General features: G+C 41.3%; 2 protein-coding genes across 2 annotated transcripts; one reads left to right on the top strand and one right to left on the bottom strand.

Moving 5' to 3' along the window:
- The first annotated feature begins 5,158 nt into the window (after window positions 1–5,158).
- LOC136434276 (uncharacterized) lies at window positions 5,159–9,133 on the top strand. The gene is made up of 5 exons (XM_066427003.1): window positions 5,159–5,355; window positions 5,732–5,904; window positions 6,719–6,921; window positions 7,514–7,674; window positions 8,102–9,133. The coding sequence occupies exons 1-5, from the start codon at window positions 5,283–5,285 to the stop codon at window positions 8,161–8,163; spliced, it is 672 nt and encodes a 223-aa protein (XP_066283100.1). The 5' UTR covers window positions 5,159–5,282; the 3' UTR covers window positions 8,164–9,133.
- Window positions 9,134–16,804: 7,671 nt separating this feature from the next.
- LOC136435686 (uncharacterized) lies at window positions 16,805–19,094 on the bottom strand. The gene is made up of 4 exons (XM_066429335.1): window positions 18,860–19,094; window positions 18,132–18,307; window positions 17,526–17,639; window positions 16,805–17,189 (listed from the first exon to the last, which is right to left on the bottom strand). Exons 1-4 carry the CDS (start codon window positions 19,083–19,085, stop codon window positions 17,139–17,141), a joined length of 567 nt encoding a protein of 188 aa, XP_066285432.1. The 5' UTR covers window positions 19,086–19,094; the 3' UTR covers window positions 16,805–17,138.
- Between the last annotated feature and the right edge of the window lie 926 nt (window positions 19,095–20,020).

Below are 20,020 nucleotides of genomic sequence, written 5' to 3'. Positions count from 1 at the left end.
CCGTCTATCCCCAACGCCACTGAGAAGAAGTGCTCTAAGACTTGGTGCACTTACGAATGTAATGATGGATTCTTTCGTTCTTATGGAGATGCACTGTTGACGTGTAGCATGATAAGGGGGACCTGGATAGGCGTCAAACTTAGCTGCACGCCAAGTGGCTAACTGCCAGCAAACAACAGTAAAAATACATTTTGTAAACACGCTAGAAGAACTCAAACATCCGTGTTATATTCAACGGAGGTTGGAATTTATATATTGTAGAATTTTGGTCATTTCCAAAAGCTTAATCTCTTCATGATATTAGTTTCTACACATTTGCAAACGTCATGATTATCGAATTCAAATTATTGACAACAAGAGTTCTACGACCTCATACCTTCGCCAAATGATCTTTAATAACCTTTATGACTGACGTATAGGCAGTGTTTCTCATCAATTATGAATCATACCAGTTGGTCGTCTTCACCCAAATAACATAAGTTGTCTAAAGTAGGACTATGAGCTAAACAAAGAAGGCTATGCTAACATTTATCATCAATTATGCAAATAAGCTCCTTATTAGCATAATTTGATTCAATGGTGTTCACATTCACACTACTTCCAAATGCCACAAGTATGAAATTGCCGTCATTAACTAGTATGGAATCATAGTAGTTTGACATTAATTATACAAATAAGTCTACATTTGCATATTTTCTATCTATCAACATTCCTTTCTTCCTCAGTTAAAAATTCGCATATTTGAATAGTCATATCATGGAACACAGCGGGTTTTTGAATTGCCTCTTTAATTATGCAAATTAGAATCTGATTTGCATCATTATCATCCAATCAAACAAAGCACCACGTAAGTTATAGAGTTATAGTATTTCTCATTAATTATGCAAATTAGGTCTTCATTTGCATAGTTGATATTTATTACTATTTCTCTCTTCCTCGGTCATGTCACATGTTTGAGAGTCCTATCATGGAATTTGGAGGATGTATCAATTTTCATCATTAGTTATGCAAATTAGATACTGATTTGCATAATAAGTATTAAATCATGTAAATCATCACTCAAGCTATCCACTTAGCAAAAAGCATGACCATCCATCAAGCCCTTCTTGAGTTATTCCCTTTCACATTCTGAAGCAAAACCTGCTCCTGCAGTCCCAGAAAATGCCGCTAGGGTGTCGAAACCGATACCTTTTACTCTCTTTCCAAAGAGCTATCTACCACTCAAAAGTCGGTTCCATAGCATATCCAAAACATGAGATATCAAAACAGGAATTTCCGCTGCAGTACTATAACAAGCCGCTAGGGGGCCCAAAATCTAATCATTTTCAGGTCTCACCAAGACCTACCAACATACCAAATATCAAGACAACCCATCCAGGCATTCTTGAGTTATGCTGGTCTTCTTATACATACAAACGCTACCCTATGCATAACCTTCTCGGCGAAGGTAACTACTTGCACAGTGCCTTGAGGAACAGTGCAATTTCACAAGATCAAGATCTAAAAGTCAGTGAGAAGCCAATTTGTGCCAGCCAACACGTTTTAGGTGACACGGTAAAACCCCCTGGCCCAATGGGAATATCTCCTTACTACACCAGTAACACTTCCTCTACACGAGTAACACATTCCAGCTGGTACCCTGAGCTAGTAGTATATACAGACTCATACAATGTAACACATTTTTACACTTTTCTCGTTAATTATGCAAAGTACTTCGCCCAAAATCTAATCATCTTGAGATTTACCACATACACATCAACACACTAAATATGACAACAATCCATCCAGGCGTTCTCGACTTATTCTGTTCACTAACAGACACACAGACAAGCATCAAAACATAGACTTCTCGGCGAAGTCAATAAATAAAGTATTACCATTTTCTCATTATAGTGATGTAAATATGGCCTTTATTTGTATGGTTTATTCCTGGTTGATCTTTTAGCCAACTTACATGTGTTAGAAATCCTATCATGTACCGTGTACTTTAGAGTCACGCCGATCTCATTGTTCGAAATAGTGCCTTCAAATGTTGCCAGAAATCTGTGACAATTCAGAGTACTTAATGTATTTGTCGCCATGAGATCTATGAAAAGTAAGATATATGTTATCATCAAGAAGATCATAACAACATATGTTTAACATACTCTTAGAACCATTTAATCATGAACAAATGTAAAACATTGCAATGAAATTATGAGAAAATCTGCGACTATAAAACAACGACTGTTGAATATCTATTGTAACTTAGAGTTAACACATTCAGAAATATCATCTGTGCACTTTTGGCAGGAACTTAACATGTTCAATAAGCTTAATATTTTCGTTAATGTAAAATTTTGCAAATAATTAAAATGATTAAGTTAATATCAACTTAAAACATTTTGAGGTTTACTAGCCCCCTACGTAACTTTTTTTCTGTATTTCGGAAATAAATATGAAATGATAGTGCATGAAATCCTACATGCCAGCTCAGAACGCATTTTGTCATATTTCCACATGGATATTGGAAACACATACGTTTTCATTTTAAAAGCCTCGACGCAGCTTCAAAGATATGTTACTCAGGAAAGATGAATAGAATTCGCAACTCTTTCTCGTTATGCCACAGCAAGTAAATGTTATGGACGACATTAGCACGCCCAACGATTTTCACCTGATTGTGAAATAAAAAACAACCACGATGGTCTGTCACTAGGGTATTCTTTCCCGTTGCTACCACAACCACCGTCGCCATGGCAATGTCTTTTATTATTGCCGATCTTGTTATAGCAGTTCTTTCTCTATATACCAATCATAAAGAAAGATATGATCTTTGCTTCATAAACTGAATGTGTCTGCAATATATATGACCGTTGCCGGTCAATGTATCCACAGTAGAGTACAAGTATAATGCATGCATCCGGTGTTGTAATAGCTAGCAGTCTTGTTAGATCTTAAGGAGGAAAATGCTCAAGGGAAATAACATGCAGTTGTACTACAACGTACATGTAATACGATGACATAGTCACAATAGTTTTTTTTAAATTTAACTTGAATATTTCAATACTGTAAGGAAGGAATCGTAGTTAGAAACATAATAGTAACTAAGGAGGGTAAACGAATGATTCTGACTGACTTGTAAACCGACCTTGTCACCACTGTGCTTCATTTGATATTGACGTTGAGGTAATAAAACTAGTAAACTGCAAAACCGTAAAGGGGAACAATGGAGAACAACATGTTTTACAACATCAGAAAACATGTGTATTCTCATAAAAGCATCTACGTAACAAGACGAAATTGTTAATAGAATGTAAACAAATTGAATTGGTAAAAGAACAATATACTCAGGTATGCTCAGGTTGATTTTTTAGATGGCAATTAGGATGCGATTTCATTCTTGAAACATTATTATTGCAAACATAGAGATTCAGCGTAAAAAAAAAGGAGAACTAAGCGCCGTCAAAATTCTACCGGGACTAATCAAACGTCGAGGACGAATTGCCTAACGTTTCTAGAAATTGATTGGTTGATTTTAGAAGAGCCCACTGATAATGGTAACAATACATGCATGTAAACAGCACGTTTGAATTTGCCACACTTATCGATATGACACATGAGATTGGGTCCCTATTGGCTCTTAGAGATAATTAGGTTTGACCTGATTTGGCACGGTAGAACCGGTCCGATTGCCTTGGATGTCTTTACTATAAACGTACCTCTTCACTACAGACTTACCTCAAACTTACTTTGCATGCAGGTGTTGGAATGGAAGATTGTCATGGTACGATTACCTGTCATTCAGTTCAGTTCAGGTCGTCCTCATACGAGGTGCCATTTACAATGTCTAACCATGCATTTCTATCAAGCATGGCGGCTAGCAGGTTGTAGTCCTTTAACCCAACCTCCTCCTCCAAGACTTTCTTAAGTGTCAGGTTCGGTCGTCCCCTTTTTCTCTTTGCATCAGGTTCCCAGAGGAGAACTTTGGCAGCCATCTCCTCATGACGTGCTACATGGCCAGCAAGGGCCAGTCTTCTTTCTGAATTGTTCTAGAGATCGGGGGAAGTCCATTGTACAGTTTTTTGTTTCCTATGCGACTCTGCCAGGGTACATTCAGAGCATAACGAAGCAGACGGGTGTAGTTACCATCCAGTTTCTTGGACAGAGACTTAGTTAGTGTCCATGAGTCTGATCCGTAAATCAAAATAGCCTCTACACATGCTTTAAATACTTTCTGCTTTGTGGTGTTTTGAATGGGGGCTTTCCATACCTTTGTTAGGGCATGGCATGCACCCCAGGCTTAGCCAATACGAACATTGACATCATACACAGTCCCTGTCATGATTCAATCAAACTCCAATCAAATCTTGAAACATCTCCGTTTTTAAGTAAGTTCAATGTTCAAATTTTACATATGGCCTCCCTAGCCTCTAACCACGCAACGATGTTGAAATACTGAAAGAGAGGTACGGAACACGACTGCAAACTGACAGTGCGAACAACTCGTTTGAATTTGCCGCACTGTTCGGTATGACGCATGAAGCACGGGGTAAACATTAGTCCCTATTAGCTTTTGGGGATAATTAGGTTTGACCTAATGTGACATGGTAGAACCAGTCTGATTGTCTCGCATGGTCGTCACTACAAACGTACCTTAGGCTACGCATTGAACAAGCTTGATATCCGAGCAGATGTTATTAGGGTGGAAGATTTCAATTGTTTGAACGAGTGCCATGTCATGATTCAACTAATCAGAATTGGAATGTCTACGTGGAAGGAGGGAATGACTTGACGGTTCGAAAACAATTTTTGGACCTGAACGCACACATATCAGATAGCAGACCCAGTTAAGCAAAATCAAATGAATATAAAACCTTACACGACCTTTGAGTCTGTGTTACGCGACTGAATGACTGAATACAAAGGAGTCTTCTGGATGCAACCGACCGCTGTCTACATTTGCCTTTTACGGCTAGATAACGCCCACTTTCCGCGTAAAGGAAACAGATGCACAGCTTTGGGAGGGGGTTTCCACTGTGTATTATTTTCCAAGTAAATTGGCCAGTTTTAGGTACATTTTCAAGAAGATTATTCAAATCTTCCCCTCTTTCCACGTAAAGGAAACAGATTCACAGCTTTGGGAGGGGGTTTCCACTGTGTGTTATTTTCCAAGTAAATTAGGTAGTTCTACGTACAGTTTCAAGAAGATTATCCAAATTTCAACCACTTTCCACGTAAAGGAAACAGTTTAACAGATTAAGGGAGACAACTCGACCCCTAGTGCGTCACTTTTCAGCAGCATGGCGAGCCGGGTGCAGACGATTGTGCTTATGGTTCTTTTCCTCTGCTGCCAGCAAATGAATGCGCAGGAAGGTGGGGAAACATTTCATATTGTTGGAAGATATGGATAAGGTGTTTTTGTTGAGCTCATTGTTAGACGTTAACATTTTTCAAGTCTCAGGGTCTGAACAGCCCTCGCACGAAAATAGAATGCTCTACATTAACAAGTTGATTGGCATATTTTCGTGTTAGACACATTATCAGCTTTGTAAAGGCCCTGAAATGTCTTCATTTCCGGCAAAGAGTTTATTCTTTTCTTAAACGATGTGAATTTGAGGGTAGAGAGTGTAGTTGTTTTTTTTTAAATTTATATCTTTTTAGGGCATATAGAGGAAGTATTTGTTAGAGCATAATGGGTGGTATTTTTACGAATCGATACTAAGATTAACGTTTGTCTGTTTCTGCACAGCATGTGACTGGAAACTGGTGTTTAAGGTCCAGGCCAAAGCGGGTGCGGACAGCTATCCTCTCTGGAGTTCCGGCTTCACCCCCTCCAACCTGCCCGAAGATCTAAGGCTGGCTCCGATTGGCCACTACAAAAGCAGGGACGTCGGAATCTGGGAATCACTGAACATTAAGAAGGTAACAACAGATATTTAGAAAACGCTATCGATCTGGTGTTTAAAAAAATCTTAACCTTCGCTTAACTTGCAACCTTTGCTTTAACGTGACGAATAACATTGTGTGTTCACGTTTTGAATTGAGTCTTTGTTTTTATCGCCGAAAATGCATCCCCAAACCCTCTGCTATTCTGTGCCCATTTTAGGAGATATGAGATTTGATTTGCTCCTTAGATAAAACACGTACACACTGAGATTGTAAGCAAGGTTTTAGATCTAATCTTCACTTTGCGTTACGTACCCACATGGCTGAATACAAAGCAGACCCCACAGATCACTATCTATCTATACTCTACGCAGCAACGCTTCAGGCATATTCCAATTATATAAAACAGTGCACAATTGTTTTTAGTCGACCCTCGGCCATTTTCTCGGTAAAGGAAAGGTTGAACACTACTAATTTATTGACAACGCCAACTCTCTGGTATAAAACTGACTATTAGCTTAACTTTTAACTTAAAAGATATATTCCCGAATGTATTATGAGAAAGATTCCCCTTATATCTAGCATCAGTGCAAGTTGAGATTTAAGATAGAAATGGTCGCTAAGAGTTCGTTTAGAGACCGTTGAAAGACTGCTGAATGCCGTTGAGAGACCGTAGAGTGCTAAAAATTGGACAATTATCTCTTTGATCAGGGGTTCGTTCACCACTGATTTTTAGTCGATCGATCATTTGTAGAAAATAGGGCCTTACCACTTTAAGCGTTTGTGTTTGCAGGACCAACACTTGCACCCCCCTAAAGTAACTGACACGTGTATATGTTGTTACTGACAGGTGAAGCTGTCCCTGTACACGTTCAGCCCAAAAATGGAAATCCGTGACCTCGTTTTTAACGGGATGGGGAGTAACAAGGACAACTGGTTCTCCAAGAGCCGCCTTATTTCTTCACCTTGGACTGACCTGAAGACCGCACCCACCAACTACTTTTCAATCCCAGGACACTCAGTGCGATACTCAAGCTCGAGTCGTGTCAACAGGTGAGCGTATCAGACAAAAAATATCACACATTTCAAAGAAAGGGCACCTAAACTATGATTTAGAATTTTGAGCCCGAAATCCTTTCTAAATTGGGTAGGCCCATTGTCAAGTTTCTGCCCCTGCCAAATATTTGCCCAGGAACAGCCCCCGTGGTTGTTTTCAAGCTGAAATTTAAGTGGATTCTGTGAGGAATGGTGGCGCTAGGGACCCCAATCTCCATCGTCTTAACCCTAACCCTAAACGAAGCCCTAACTCAGACCCTAACTCCACGCACGCGCACTACACCATGAGCAAAATCAGACGAAGCAGATTTTTGGCGCGACAGCCGATAGGGATGAAAATTGGCAGCTTGATCTTCCAGCTGCAGACGAATGTGGCTCCTTGACGCAGTATGCCTCAAGTCGGCTAACTAATTGTTGTAATCCTATTGATAAACAAGAGATGCTACAATTAGTCTGCACGAAGATGTTATTACATTATCCAAGTGTTTCCATTGAAAAAGAATTGAACGTACTATTTTTTTTTATTTGTCACATAATTTCATATTCATTCAAGGGAATCAAGATCAAATGAGTTCTATTTGTTAATCAGGCGATTCTACATCAACCGGAACTACGGAGGCTGCCCAGCTGACCGCGGTTGGCTGGTCGTTCTTGACGGGCACTCTAACGCCTGTTTGTGGGAGAGGAGGAACTCCGGCAACCCGCGTATCCTGTTTTCCAAGCTGCACATCAACGTCAATTTCGAGCGAGGTGAATATACCCAGTATTGCGTGTCACATTGAATTGTATTAACGCCATACTCTCAAATTTCAATCAATCAATGTTAGAACCAATACATACAGATATTCATACATCCCCCGCACCATCCCCCAGTGGAGTAGCCCGCCTGGCACGGTAGTGACGGCTCCCACAGTTGAGTCGTTCCGCGCCAGGCTGGAGGCCTGCCCGCCTTAGCCTGGGACCTCCTCCCCCTACTTTGCCCCTCGCGGGGTCATCTGGGGGTACTTTTAGTTATGGTTGAAGTTGAACGTTGTTGGTGGGCTCAATGACAATGTAAAATGTGCTCGAAACTTTTTCATCCATCCTGGAAAAGGCTAAAAGATCTGCAGAAAATTTGATCCTGGAAATCAGAGTCAAATTCAAAATCCTAATGTCTTTCCATTGTTGTCCTTTTCAGATCGGGCAAATGTGGGAATAGCTGACGTCATGGCCATCTTCATCAAGACCTGTGACGACTAGAGATTAGTGACGTCACGATGCTCAGCTGAGCTCTGCATTAGAAGTTAATGCTGCATGGAGATGGCATTTTAAGCTTTTTGATTTATGATCAATTGTAACTACTATCTTTATTAGACAGAAAATATTTCCTGAATGGAATATAACATAGTTGGCATGGGTCATTCTGTGCTAGTATATAGATCGCGATCGGACAAAATTGCCGACTTTCAATCAATTCTATGCACTGAACGAGTCCTCATCTGAGAAATATAGCAAATTGTAAAATATTTTCGAGCTTAGAAAATAGAACAACGGAACCAAACATGTGTAACCCCACTGCTTAATGCTTCTGTTATATGAATGAAAGGCCATTTTTAATGGAAGAAAGCTAAAAAGTTCAAGAATTCTGCAATGAGGGCGCAGGTTGCCCAGGGGTGGAATGAATAGAATAGCATAATGAAATAACTTGTTTCTAGTTGATAAAAGGGCGCTTTGATCACATTATGTATACGAAATGCTGTGATTCACTAGGTGTGGAAAACTACTCTCAACTTGCTCTTTTTTATAGCAGTTCTTAATCTATATGTCAATAGTTAAGACATATATGATTTTTTCTTCATAGATTGAATATATCTGCAATACATATGGCCCCGCCTGTCAATATATCCACAGCAAAGTGCTAGCATGCATCCATTGTTGAAATAACTAGCTGTCTGGTTAGACCTTTGGGAGTTGAATGCTTAAGGGAAATGAAATACAGTTGTACCTGTTTTGTACTTACCACAACGTAATACGTATACAAGGACATTATCACAATAGGTTTCAATTCTGTAACAATTCAACTTGAATATTTCAATACTGTATGGCAGGAATCAGAGTTAGAAACATGATAATAACGAAGGAGGGTAAACGAAAAGTTCTGACTGACTGTGAAACAATCTTGTCACAACTGTGCTCCATCTGATATTGACGTTGTATTAATAAAACTAGTTTACCTTCAAAACCAAGATGCTCTGCTGTTTTACTTGGAGAAGAATACCTTTTATACAGCATCCAAATACACTGCCTGGTAGATGCTACTATGCATCAACGTAACATGATGAAATGTTTAATAGAATATCAACGAGTTGAATCTGTAAGAGAATTTTTTGTTGCTCTGGTTGATTTCATAGGTGGAAATAAGGATGCAATTTCATTCTAGAAACGTTATCATTATAATATTGTAGATCCAAGGGAAAATATCAACGTTATACAATGTAGATGAAGGTAATTAAACGCCATTAAGATTATATTAGGACTATTATGACGTGGAGAAGGACTTGCCTCACGTTTGAGTATCGGGATAGTTGATTCTAGAGGAGCATAATGATGATGATAACAATAACGCTGAGGTATTTTTGTTTTATGATTCTGCAAACTATCGATCTAGAGGAGTGGACGGGTCATTCAGCCAACCAGGTGAACAGACTGGCAGAAGACCGCTAGCAGTGTAGTGCCTTTAGTGAAAGCAATGCTGCCCCGACGGCTGACTAAGCTATGGGAGAGAAGAAGAAGAAACTAGCGATGTGAACAACACGTTTGACACATTAAAGGGGGGGGGGGCATGATTCCTATTGGCTATTGGGAATAATTAGGTTTCACCTGGTGTGACGCAGAACCGGTCTGATTGTTTTGCATTGTCGTCATTGCAAAAGTATCTAAGGCCGCTGGAGCTTAATCTTCAAGCAGAGTTTGGGGGGGGGGGGGTATCTAAATGGTTTGATTGACTGCCTTGATTAAACTAATCCACCAAAAGTTTTGAATGTCAACATGAATAGAGGGCATAACCCGACGGTTCGAAAACATTATTTGGACCTGAACACACCAATATCAAATGTCAGACTGAGTTACATGTAAATACGATAACCTTTAGGTAAGTATGACTAAATGAATACAAAGGAGGCATCTAGATCGTGCTCATATTTGCCTTTTAAGGCTAAATCGCGTCCACTTTTCAATTAAAGAAAACAGTTGCCCAGGTTTGTGAAGTAGTTTCATACAAAATTCCCCATGTCACATCAGGTCAAGCCTTTTTATCCCAAAGTGTCAATAGGGAATCAAGTACCAACCCCCACCCGCGTTTCAAGTGCAAGAACTAACAGTGCGGCAAATTCAAATGTTTTGTACCTCTCTTTCAGTATTTCAACACCATTGCGTGGTTAGAGGCTAGGAAGACCATTGTGCGAAATATAAACGCTGCACATTCTCAAAAGTGACGAGATGTAAATGATTTTCTGAGGACTAAGTTGAGCCATGACTGTCAATCGAACCAAGTTGATCCTCTACCCCAACATCTGCTTGGAACGTTAGTTTGGGCAGCATTAGGTACGTCTGTATGTAGTGACATATCCCGGTTTGCGATAGTCCAAATCCTTTTGTCGGGAGTTGGTGAGTCATTAAACGGAAGGAGGCCTGGCGAACCTCCGTTTCGTTTTACTCATGGTACTGAAGCGCCGACTAGCGATTCGTGGCGAAACAGCAGCCTTAGAACTGTCTGAAGTTTCAAGGTTGCAGTACCGTCACGGATTATTTGCTATGCTTGATTTGTTTAGACCCAAAAAAAACAACATCACAATTACCTGATGGGCTTGGACGAAGTAAGGATTGGTCTCTGAATTTAGGTTAAACTTTGTTTTAAACAAGACCTAAATAAGATCTAAAAATATTAAGGCCATTCATAAGCAATAAAGAAGCATTGACTTTCATCTCACTGCAGGAGTTTTGGGTAATTCTATTGTTTCATATGTCTTGAGAAAAGTGCTAAGGCTAATTGGACGAGTTCATTTTTCCGAAAGCAGCGCAGACGATACTTGATCAGAATGTTTTTCCAGTCACGAATTTGACATGATTTTTGATTACGTGCTTGTACTTATTCGTGTGCAGGAAGGTTAAGAAAAAGTGATTCGTCATTTTAGAGTTTTTAGATAAGGATACCTATTCCTCCTTTAGGATAAGAATGGGCTATTCCACCCACTGTACTGACTTAAACATGTTGGACCACTTCATAACATACGTCGACTCTTGCTCATTCTTCCTCAGACGAACTCATTGCGTGTTTGCCGTAAAAGAACATCCAAGCTTTTTGCGAAGTGCTTTTCACCAGCATGGCGATTAGAGTACAAGATTATTCTTACGGTTCTGTGCATCTCTGGGGTCACCATAGTTTTGCAAAAAGAACCACGCTACCTTGTCAATGCCATTCTCGGTTGTGCTGCGGTGGTGGTGTAGCCTGAGTGGAAGCGGAAGTGTAACGTTGGGTAACATAAATTCGTGGGGTACTTAAATTCGGGATTTTTCGAAAACGGGGTATTTAGGGATATGTGCTAGATGCAACATCAGTAATACCACTAGAAATGCAAACTTGACAGACTAACACATTCAGAACACTGCCTGAAAAGCTTCGATAACCATGCATTAGAAGTTGGCGACGTCAAAAACTCTCCGTCCCTTATTGACAGAATCTGTGGGCTTCGTGGGAGACTCACACTGCACGGTTGTTCGCTGGTTTATAAGACAAATGTCACATCTCCTGCCTGCTAAACACAATTATTTACAAGACAACTTATTACAATCTCTTTTGCTAACCTGCAACTGGATTCTAAGTGTGATCAATCATCAAAACTCCTCTTTGTTGCTACAACCTACGGCACGTGTATTTTCCCGCCGCCATATTGTTACCCAGAATCATGTCGTCAAGCAGACGACAAAAGGTTTGTGAGGAACACTTTTTTGTCTAAATGTTGCGTGTGATAGTGGACTGAAGACGATATTTTCCTCAAAGTTTGCTCCTAACACAACAAGGAACACATGGACATAGTAGTATAACCATTGCTACGGCATCCAGCTAACTTGCCATGAATAATGTACACGTTGCCATGACGGTGGGGATCGCGGACTTTGAGTGACGTTCAACCCACTCAACAAACGGGATGTTAGCAAAGGCCTGATGTGTGCGGTGAGGCCGTTTTTTCGTGTATTTTTTTTACTTGGACACGTCTATATCCATAGCACTCTCCTCAAGCCAAGGATGGAACGAATAGCTGCTGTATAAAATGTGATTAGCGGTAAGATGTTCAAGACGAATCTTCTCTCCCGAATTAATGTGCCCCCCTGTCCGACAACACTGTCATTGTGCGTGCGGCGGACGGTAGTTTCAAGTTGAAATATTATGGTGTCAGCACGACTAGAGACAAAATCTACCATATATATGATTAGTGCAAAGATAGTACATGAAACTGACAGAATAATAGAAAAAAAGGATGGTTTATTGTTCTGCTAGATTGATTTCAGTCAACCATTATCGGAAAAATCCCGAATTTATGTTACCCAACGTTACAGTGACGGGCCCAGATTTCCCACGTTTGAAGGGTAATAATTTCGTAAACTAATAATAGTGACTTATGTGACAATTGTCCTACATTATTTGGACAATCGTATATGTGTCGTATATATTACCTGCGTAAACATACACAAATTATGTACGAATTCTGCAACATGGCAGATAGTTTCTCTCTTTGCAATTTGGTGTTCTAACACTTCTTTGCTACAGTTTGGCATGTTTTGTAAGACGGAAGTTACCATCTGTTTTCATTAGTACTAACGTAACGTGACCAGCTATCGTGTATTACCAGTCATCGTCCATATTTGGTCATGTCCAAATGTCGAGGTGTATTTTGCAAAAGCTGGTTCTCAAGAGCAATGCAGAACGTCATAAATATAATCCTTAGTCATACCTCTTTTTTATACAGAACTAGAGTTCCACAAACACATTATCTTCGCCAAATAATCAAGGTGATTTATATTTACGTGCCAATGACCCCCTGCAAATTTGATCATGCACCATACCATTTGGACGTTATGATTGGGCGAATGAGTCCAGTTAAGATAGGGTTAAAAATCATTTGGTGGTACAGGACTAGTATATGTGTAGAGTGTGCTGATATATGTTATAACTGGTCATGAAAAGATATGAGTATGTTGATATTATATGGGCCACAAAGGTTCGATATGGCAGTGTTGAAAGTTGAAAGTGATGATGAAATAGTACAGTCAATACATATGAATAGAATAAATTCTGGCACGTTTTTAGGTGTTTCTAGTCAGGCTTTCTATTTTGTCCCTATTTCGTTATGTCGCCAACCGTGTTGAACAAAAATGCTTAAACTGAACGCGTCAAAAACCAGCAGGACCCACACCTCTGCTTGGAGAATAGTTTATTTATTTGACCTACATGTACGTTTATGCAAGGCTATCTGTTTACATGACCTGACACTGTCCCATCTCCCATTGAAAGGCAGTGGGTTAACAAACTTTCCTTACTTATTATGCAAATTAGCTCCTTATTTGCATGATTAGTCATTGATTATGTAAAGCACCATCGGAGCTCTCTACATACCAAACATCACGACGATCTGTCGACCCATTCTCAAGTTATTCATGTTCGAATGTCAAAACAAAAACACCCACTGCGGTTCTTAACAAGCCGCTAGGGGGCCAAAATTTACAGAACTTACTTTCTGTGGCATGAACTATCTACCACACAAAAATAATGACCATAGCACTTTCAGAAAATATGCCCCTAAATTTTGAAGCTCTGCTGCAGTACCTTTGGTACCCGCTAGAAGGCCCATTATCGAACGTGACCTTCCTTTCGGTAAATCCTACCCATCCACTAAATATCATAAGGATCCATCAACAGCTTCTTGAGTTATGTTGTCCACAAGAAAATTCACATCCACACAAAGCCCGCTGCAGTACCGACGGAAAGTGCCAGGAGAACCATTTCTTTACTTGACCTCCGTTTTTACAACATCTACACACCTGCAAAAAATCATGAAGATCCATCAACGTTTCCGTCACTTTTTTTGCCTACATACAAACACAAAAAATGCTAAGTCCACTGCAGTACTATTGAATAACGCAAGGTAAACCATTTTCAAACTTGACCTTCCTTTACACAACCACTACACACCTACCAAAAATCATAAAGATTCATTGAAGTTTTCTTGAGTTTCTGCTCCTGACATACATTCAGACCCACCCAACAGATTTTTCAACCGAAAACATAATCCTCTCCGAGTACAAGTACTCGGCGAAGATAACAATGAAACTGGTTAACGTCCAACGACATGACAGAATTAACTCCTGAACCAGTAACCTCTCAACACGAGACCGTCCTGGAAATTCCTCAGCAGCAAGGACAGGGGAGGGCAGCTGATTCACTTGCTGTTGCGGACAACAGAGCAGCTGAAAAACCGCACTGCATTACCGTGGACTCATGTATTTTACGGTGCAGAGGTTAAACGGGCAGCACAGAGGTGAATTAATGAGGAAAGTTTTTAATCCCCTGCATTCCATTATAGGATTTTCATATACGTGACATATCTAACTGAGAAAGAGTGGAATATCGATAGATATTAATTATCCAAATGAATTCCTAATTTGCATAATTAATAGCAAAGTAGTATAACTCCCATACACTCATATCAACCAAGCAATTAGCAAAGCCGGTAGGGTCCTAGGGGTTATTCTGCGCAATTTGACCCTCTGTCCATGTTGTGTGTTGTGAAAGGTTGGAGAAAACTGTGGTTGTATGGACTGTTACACTTTCTAAAACCAGCCAGGCCCGATATTAGTTAACAAATGTTGGCATCAATGTTCGTAGTTGTTATGTTCATCCTAGACTTTCTGAGAATTTGCGAACGGTCCGGAGTTGCAACGGACGGTACGGACTGTACGGTGTGCGCTGTGCAGAGTTTAATAGTAGTAGTAGTAATGGTTTTTATTGAGAAAGACAAATTCTTATCACTACACAGTCGTAGCCCGAAGGCTAAATTGATGTCGACGTGATATTACACAGATTGACTGTTGGCAATAGAAAAAAGCGAACTATAGCATAGGAATATTTAAAATCAGCACAATACATAGATATATACAGACGGGTTTTAAAAACACCAATGCTAGCGACACATAGTCAAAACCTAAAGGGAGGCTTCCGAACGGTATTCAGACGAGTGACGTGTTAAGTACACGAACCATGTGCGGGACTGCGCTAGTTCTATATCGTTCTGTTCTACACTTAGGCATGTCCAGATTGTTCGCAGACCGGGTCTGACGGTGGCTAATGTTCTCTCTTGTTGGCGGTAGGAGGTGCCGATATTGCTCGGACACCATGAGAGATTTAGCAAACTTTAGAGTCAGATTCGAGCGTCTGGAGTGCAGGGATGGCAGGCCGAGGTGTGCGCAGGCTTCAGCGTAGCAGGTGTAGTCTCGTCCTAGGATGATGCGTACTGCCCTGCGCTGGATTCTTTCGATCTTGTTGTTCAGCTCTGTTGTCAGACCAGGGTGCCAGACAGGGGCTGCGTACTCAGTCACGGGTCGAATGTAGGAAGTGTACACGATAACAAGGTCATCCTTCGGAGTGTGGAAGTGCTTCAGTCTACGCAAAAGGAATAACCGCTGGCTTGCTTTGTTGTAGATGAAGTTGACATGCACATTCCATTTTAGATCCGACTGCAGGTATACTCCAAGGATCCTCATGATCTCCACTTGTTCCAGGACATTGTCATTAATCTTGAGCGCGAGAGGGGGGTGCAGAGCCCTGCTGAACTGGACATGGAGTACCTTACATTTACCAGGATGGAGGACCATACGACTTTCCTGGGACCAAGTGTTCAGGTCTGTTAAGTCTTGTTGGATGTTCGAGGGTTGTGAAGCGATTCTGGTTTCTAGCAAGTTCAGATCGTCAACGAACTTCCATCTCCTGGAAATGGCTTGTCGTGCTGCGCTGTTTATATAGGCTATAAATATTAGGGGGCCTAACAGTGTTCCCTGTGGGAGTCCGCACGTTACTGACACGCTGTCAGACAAAACTCCATGGTAACGGACCACCTGCTGTCTGTTCGCGAGGAAGTCCGATATCCATTTGGCTAGTGATGGTCGCAAGCCCAGTCCGATCAGCCGGCAGACAGCCACGGTGTGGTCCACCCGATCAAATGCCTTGCTGTAGTCGGTTGCCACCAGGGAGCTCAGGGTGCCAGGTTTGTCGGAAGCCTTGAACAAGTCGTTTGTTAGGTCTAAAAGGCAATGGGTGGTAGAACGGCCTTTAAGGCAGCCGAACTGCTGAGGGTCAATTGCAGATTTGATGTCCGAAACAGCCCACTGAGTGATAAAACTTTCGGCGACTTTCCCTAGCAAGGACGTCAGTGATATGGGACGCAATTCTTTGACCGAGGGCGGTTTCGTTTTAGGCGCAGGTATTACGACGGCGCGTTTCCACTCTTCGGGGACAATACCCTGTTGCAGGGAGGCGTTAAGGATATCTGCTAGGGGAGTGCTCAATTCACATGCAAATTCTTTGAGTAGCTTAGTAGCACGTACACAAGACCTGCGGAAAGGATTATCTCTCATGTCGAGGGATCTTTGAACTGTTGGGAACGTTCTTATGAAACGTCAACTGTAGACTAAACTGCCTGTATTTTATTGTGTTCTGTACGCGACCTGGCCTATTGCACCACTGTGCAAAAGTGGCCTCTAGCGATCCATATCAAAATTGCAGGTTACTTTCCGCCTTCTATCTTTCGAATCAGAAAAGTGGACGATAAAAACGACAAAGGAGAGTGTCAGCGATTGGTTATTTTTATATTTCATTAAATCTTTTGCCAAGGCATTGAAACGTAAGCCATAAAGATCCATTCAAGAGCTTTCGAGAGAGCTTGTGTTTAAACCCTAAATGCATATACACCAGTGAAAGCGAAATGTAAACAGTTCCGAAATATGATCCGCTCTGATTACTTAGGATGTATGTAAAAATTATCTGCAGCGCTACATTTCTGACTTAACGTCTTACAACAAGCGATACAACCCTGCTTTTCTTCAGACCAAATCACTAGAATATCTGTAAGCAAAGTTGAAGAGGAGCTTGTCTGGTCTGCAGGGGTCAGCGTCCTATCGGACGTCTAGCAGCGCTCGAGGACATGCCAGCCCTCGAGGTCACCAGCTTTTATATCCTAGAAATAAAGAAATAAACAAATGATTTGTTTTAGCCAAGTGTTTGTTGAAAAAATCTGGATTTGTGACGTTGAAAACCCTGTTAACCCGTATCGGTCCCCACTCACTCAGGACGCAAGGATGACGGATGATTGCACACAGACACAGAAGTACAATCACAAACGTCTATTGGGCATGGTCTCCCCAAATCGGACAAGACAGGCTCAGTACGCATGCGCGGACTGTTACACTTGTAGGGAGGGGGCAATAGATTTAACTACAATATCTAAACTACTAACAAACTGTGCCCGAGCTAAACCCGTAGGATAGCTTATTGTACTCTACAGAACACTCACTGTGTGGATGGTGTTGTCATCAAGCAAATGGTGGCTGAGGCGGACAGAAGTTCCCGACTTGTTATAATCAGGGTACAAGGCCACCAGGTGGTCTCCCTCAATGGTATAAACCACCTAAATGTTAAAGAAGTACTAGTAAGCATATAGTGTATCTTGTAAATATAGGACAGTAGTACATAAAAAGATTGCCTAAGTGCTACAAATTTCACAAAAGAAGAAAGTACAACAATAGAGCCTGCAGCTGACACCATACTACATAATCTGCTGTGGAGAGCAACTTCCTACAATTGTTGTTAAGTTGCCATAGGTTGTGTCTTATACACTTTAAAGTTATCATTATCAATTATAAAGCTCACATGTAACGGTACAGAAACCCACAACACTCGGTACAGAAAGTTTGGAAACCTACATTATATTTGATCAAACAATCAATTTCGCTTTTACTGTAGCAACTGCATGAAAATGCGTACCATTGAAAAATATCTATGTACCCTTTAAGAAAATAACTAAATGTCTTATGATCAAAGGTTACATATCAGAGCTGACTATGCCAGTGCGAGTTTCCGGCCTTTTTGTGTTAAGTTTGTTACGTTTCTTAATCCTCACCCTTCTCTTCCCACCAACAAATGGATCGTCTTCCTCGCCCACCACTCCCAAAGTGAAAGTGGTCTCCTGTTGTTTCCCCATGAACTCCATCTTATGTGTGAACTTGTCCCCTGCCAGAGAAGCATTCATGGGGATCTTCGCCTCCCGTAAGTTTTGAACCATCTCGGCTGGAACTCCTACAACGATACAGCACATCAACACGTGTCACAGTGAAGAGAAGGCGAAATAATTGTAGGGTCTTTCTGTCGGATAAAATTTATTTTCAAGTCGCAAAAATCGCCTTTCCCCATCTATGGAGAAATTAAGTCCTCGCAAACACAATTCAATTTACCGTACACTGATTACGGCTTGTCAATATGGGGTCCACTTTGGGACGCTGGTCATTTGCTTCTCCCGATGGGAAGAGGGGTGAGACCTCAGGGGGGAGGGGCGCATTCGCTAGCAGGGCGGAATCCCTGTTGACACCAGACCTATCCCTGTCAGTCTTGGAGCGGACTACGTACGTTTATCCAAGGAAGAGCTCGAGGATACAGTGTGTTTAGTGCACGAACAAATCAATGTTGATTTCAACAGGGAGGCTATGAGTTTAAGCATGTGATCTTTGCCGTAGGATGCAATTCCCAAGTAATTATTTTTCAACGTAAACACTCGGTGGACTGTCGTCCATGATCAAGCCATGAAGCGACCTCTCGTGACCAGAAATGAATTACATAATAGTACACACGTACCAATTTTCTCGAAGATCAGGGGGTAGCTGGCGGACAAGCTGCGAACCTTCCAGGTTCCGCATAATTTCTCTACAGGAAAAGGCATCTTGTGGGTTGTTTTCGAAGAGAGAACGTTCAGAAGGTGTGGTCTAGTGTAGGTGCGCCCAGGTATGTGAAAACGCTGGTTGCACAACTTGTTGCACCGGGAGATTCCCCTTATATGGACTAAGAGTCCAAATATGGACATGTGTCAGGAGGCCAAATATAGGCACACATACGATCGCTTGGTCGAATATAATGGCTCAGCGTGCAAAATGACTGTATGGTGTGCGCTTGTACAGATCGAGTTTAACAGCAACATGTGTATATGACCTGTGGTAAGGATTATCTCTTATGTCAGGGGATTATCTCTGGTCCTGAACTGTTGGGAAGGTTTGAAACGCCAATGTCACACTAACACGGTTTGTTCTTTTGTGCCCTGAACGCGACCTAGTCTTCTTGACTCTGCCAGCATAAAGCACCGTGCAATAGTGACCCCTGACGATCCCTATCAAATCTTCAGACTCATGAAACATTTACTGCAGTTTCTGTCAAAAATTAGAACAACATTGGTAGATGTTAATTATGAAATTTATTTTTCCTTTGCTGGGTATCCGGTGTGTCCTTGGTAGACTTGCGTCATTGTTCAAGATGCTACGAAGACTACCAAATACATCTGAAGGTCGTTGAGCACGAAAGGTCAGACATAGCTTCATTTCCGAATGCAAGATAAGGGAAATCTTGGGATAGCCGTTAGCATGAAATATGTCTTACGTATCGATACAAATTTCAGCTATCTTGTTCGGAAAGTCACAGACTGCTTAAAACATATCAATCGTATTACGGCCTTCAACAAATGTTATCAAACGGTATATATGATGTAACCATATCTATGTGTCTTTTACGGTTTCCTTAGTATTGACAAAGGTTAAATACGCATTCCATACCCCATGTCATGTCTCTTGTGTAATTTTCAATGATGGCTTTATAAAACAGGGAAACGTTTGAAATCTCCCACCTGGCTGCCCTGTTGTATCGGTGTTGCGGTTAACACCTCTCGACCCTCTCGTAGAGTTGCCCGGGTTCTGGGCCCTTCTGCTGGCCGACAGCCCCGATGATGAGACCGTGCAGGCCTCCCCGTAC

This window comes from Branchiostoma lanceolatum, chromosome 5 (genome assembly GCF_035083965.1).
Source record: "Branchiostoma lanceolatum isolate klBraLanc5 chromosome 5, klBraLanc5.hap2, whole genome shotgun sequence".
Taxonomy (NCBI): Eukaryota; Metazoa; Chordata; class Leptocardii; order Amphioxiformes; family Branchiostomatidae; genus Branchiostoma; species Branchiostoma lanceolatum.
This window is presented reverse-complemented; position numbering and strand designations above follow the sequence as displayed.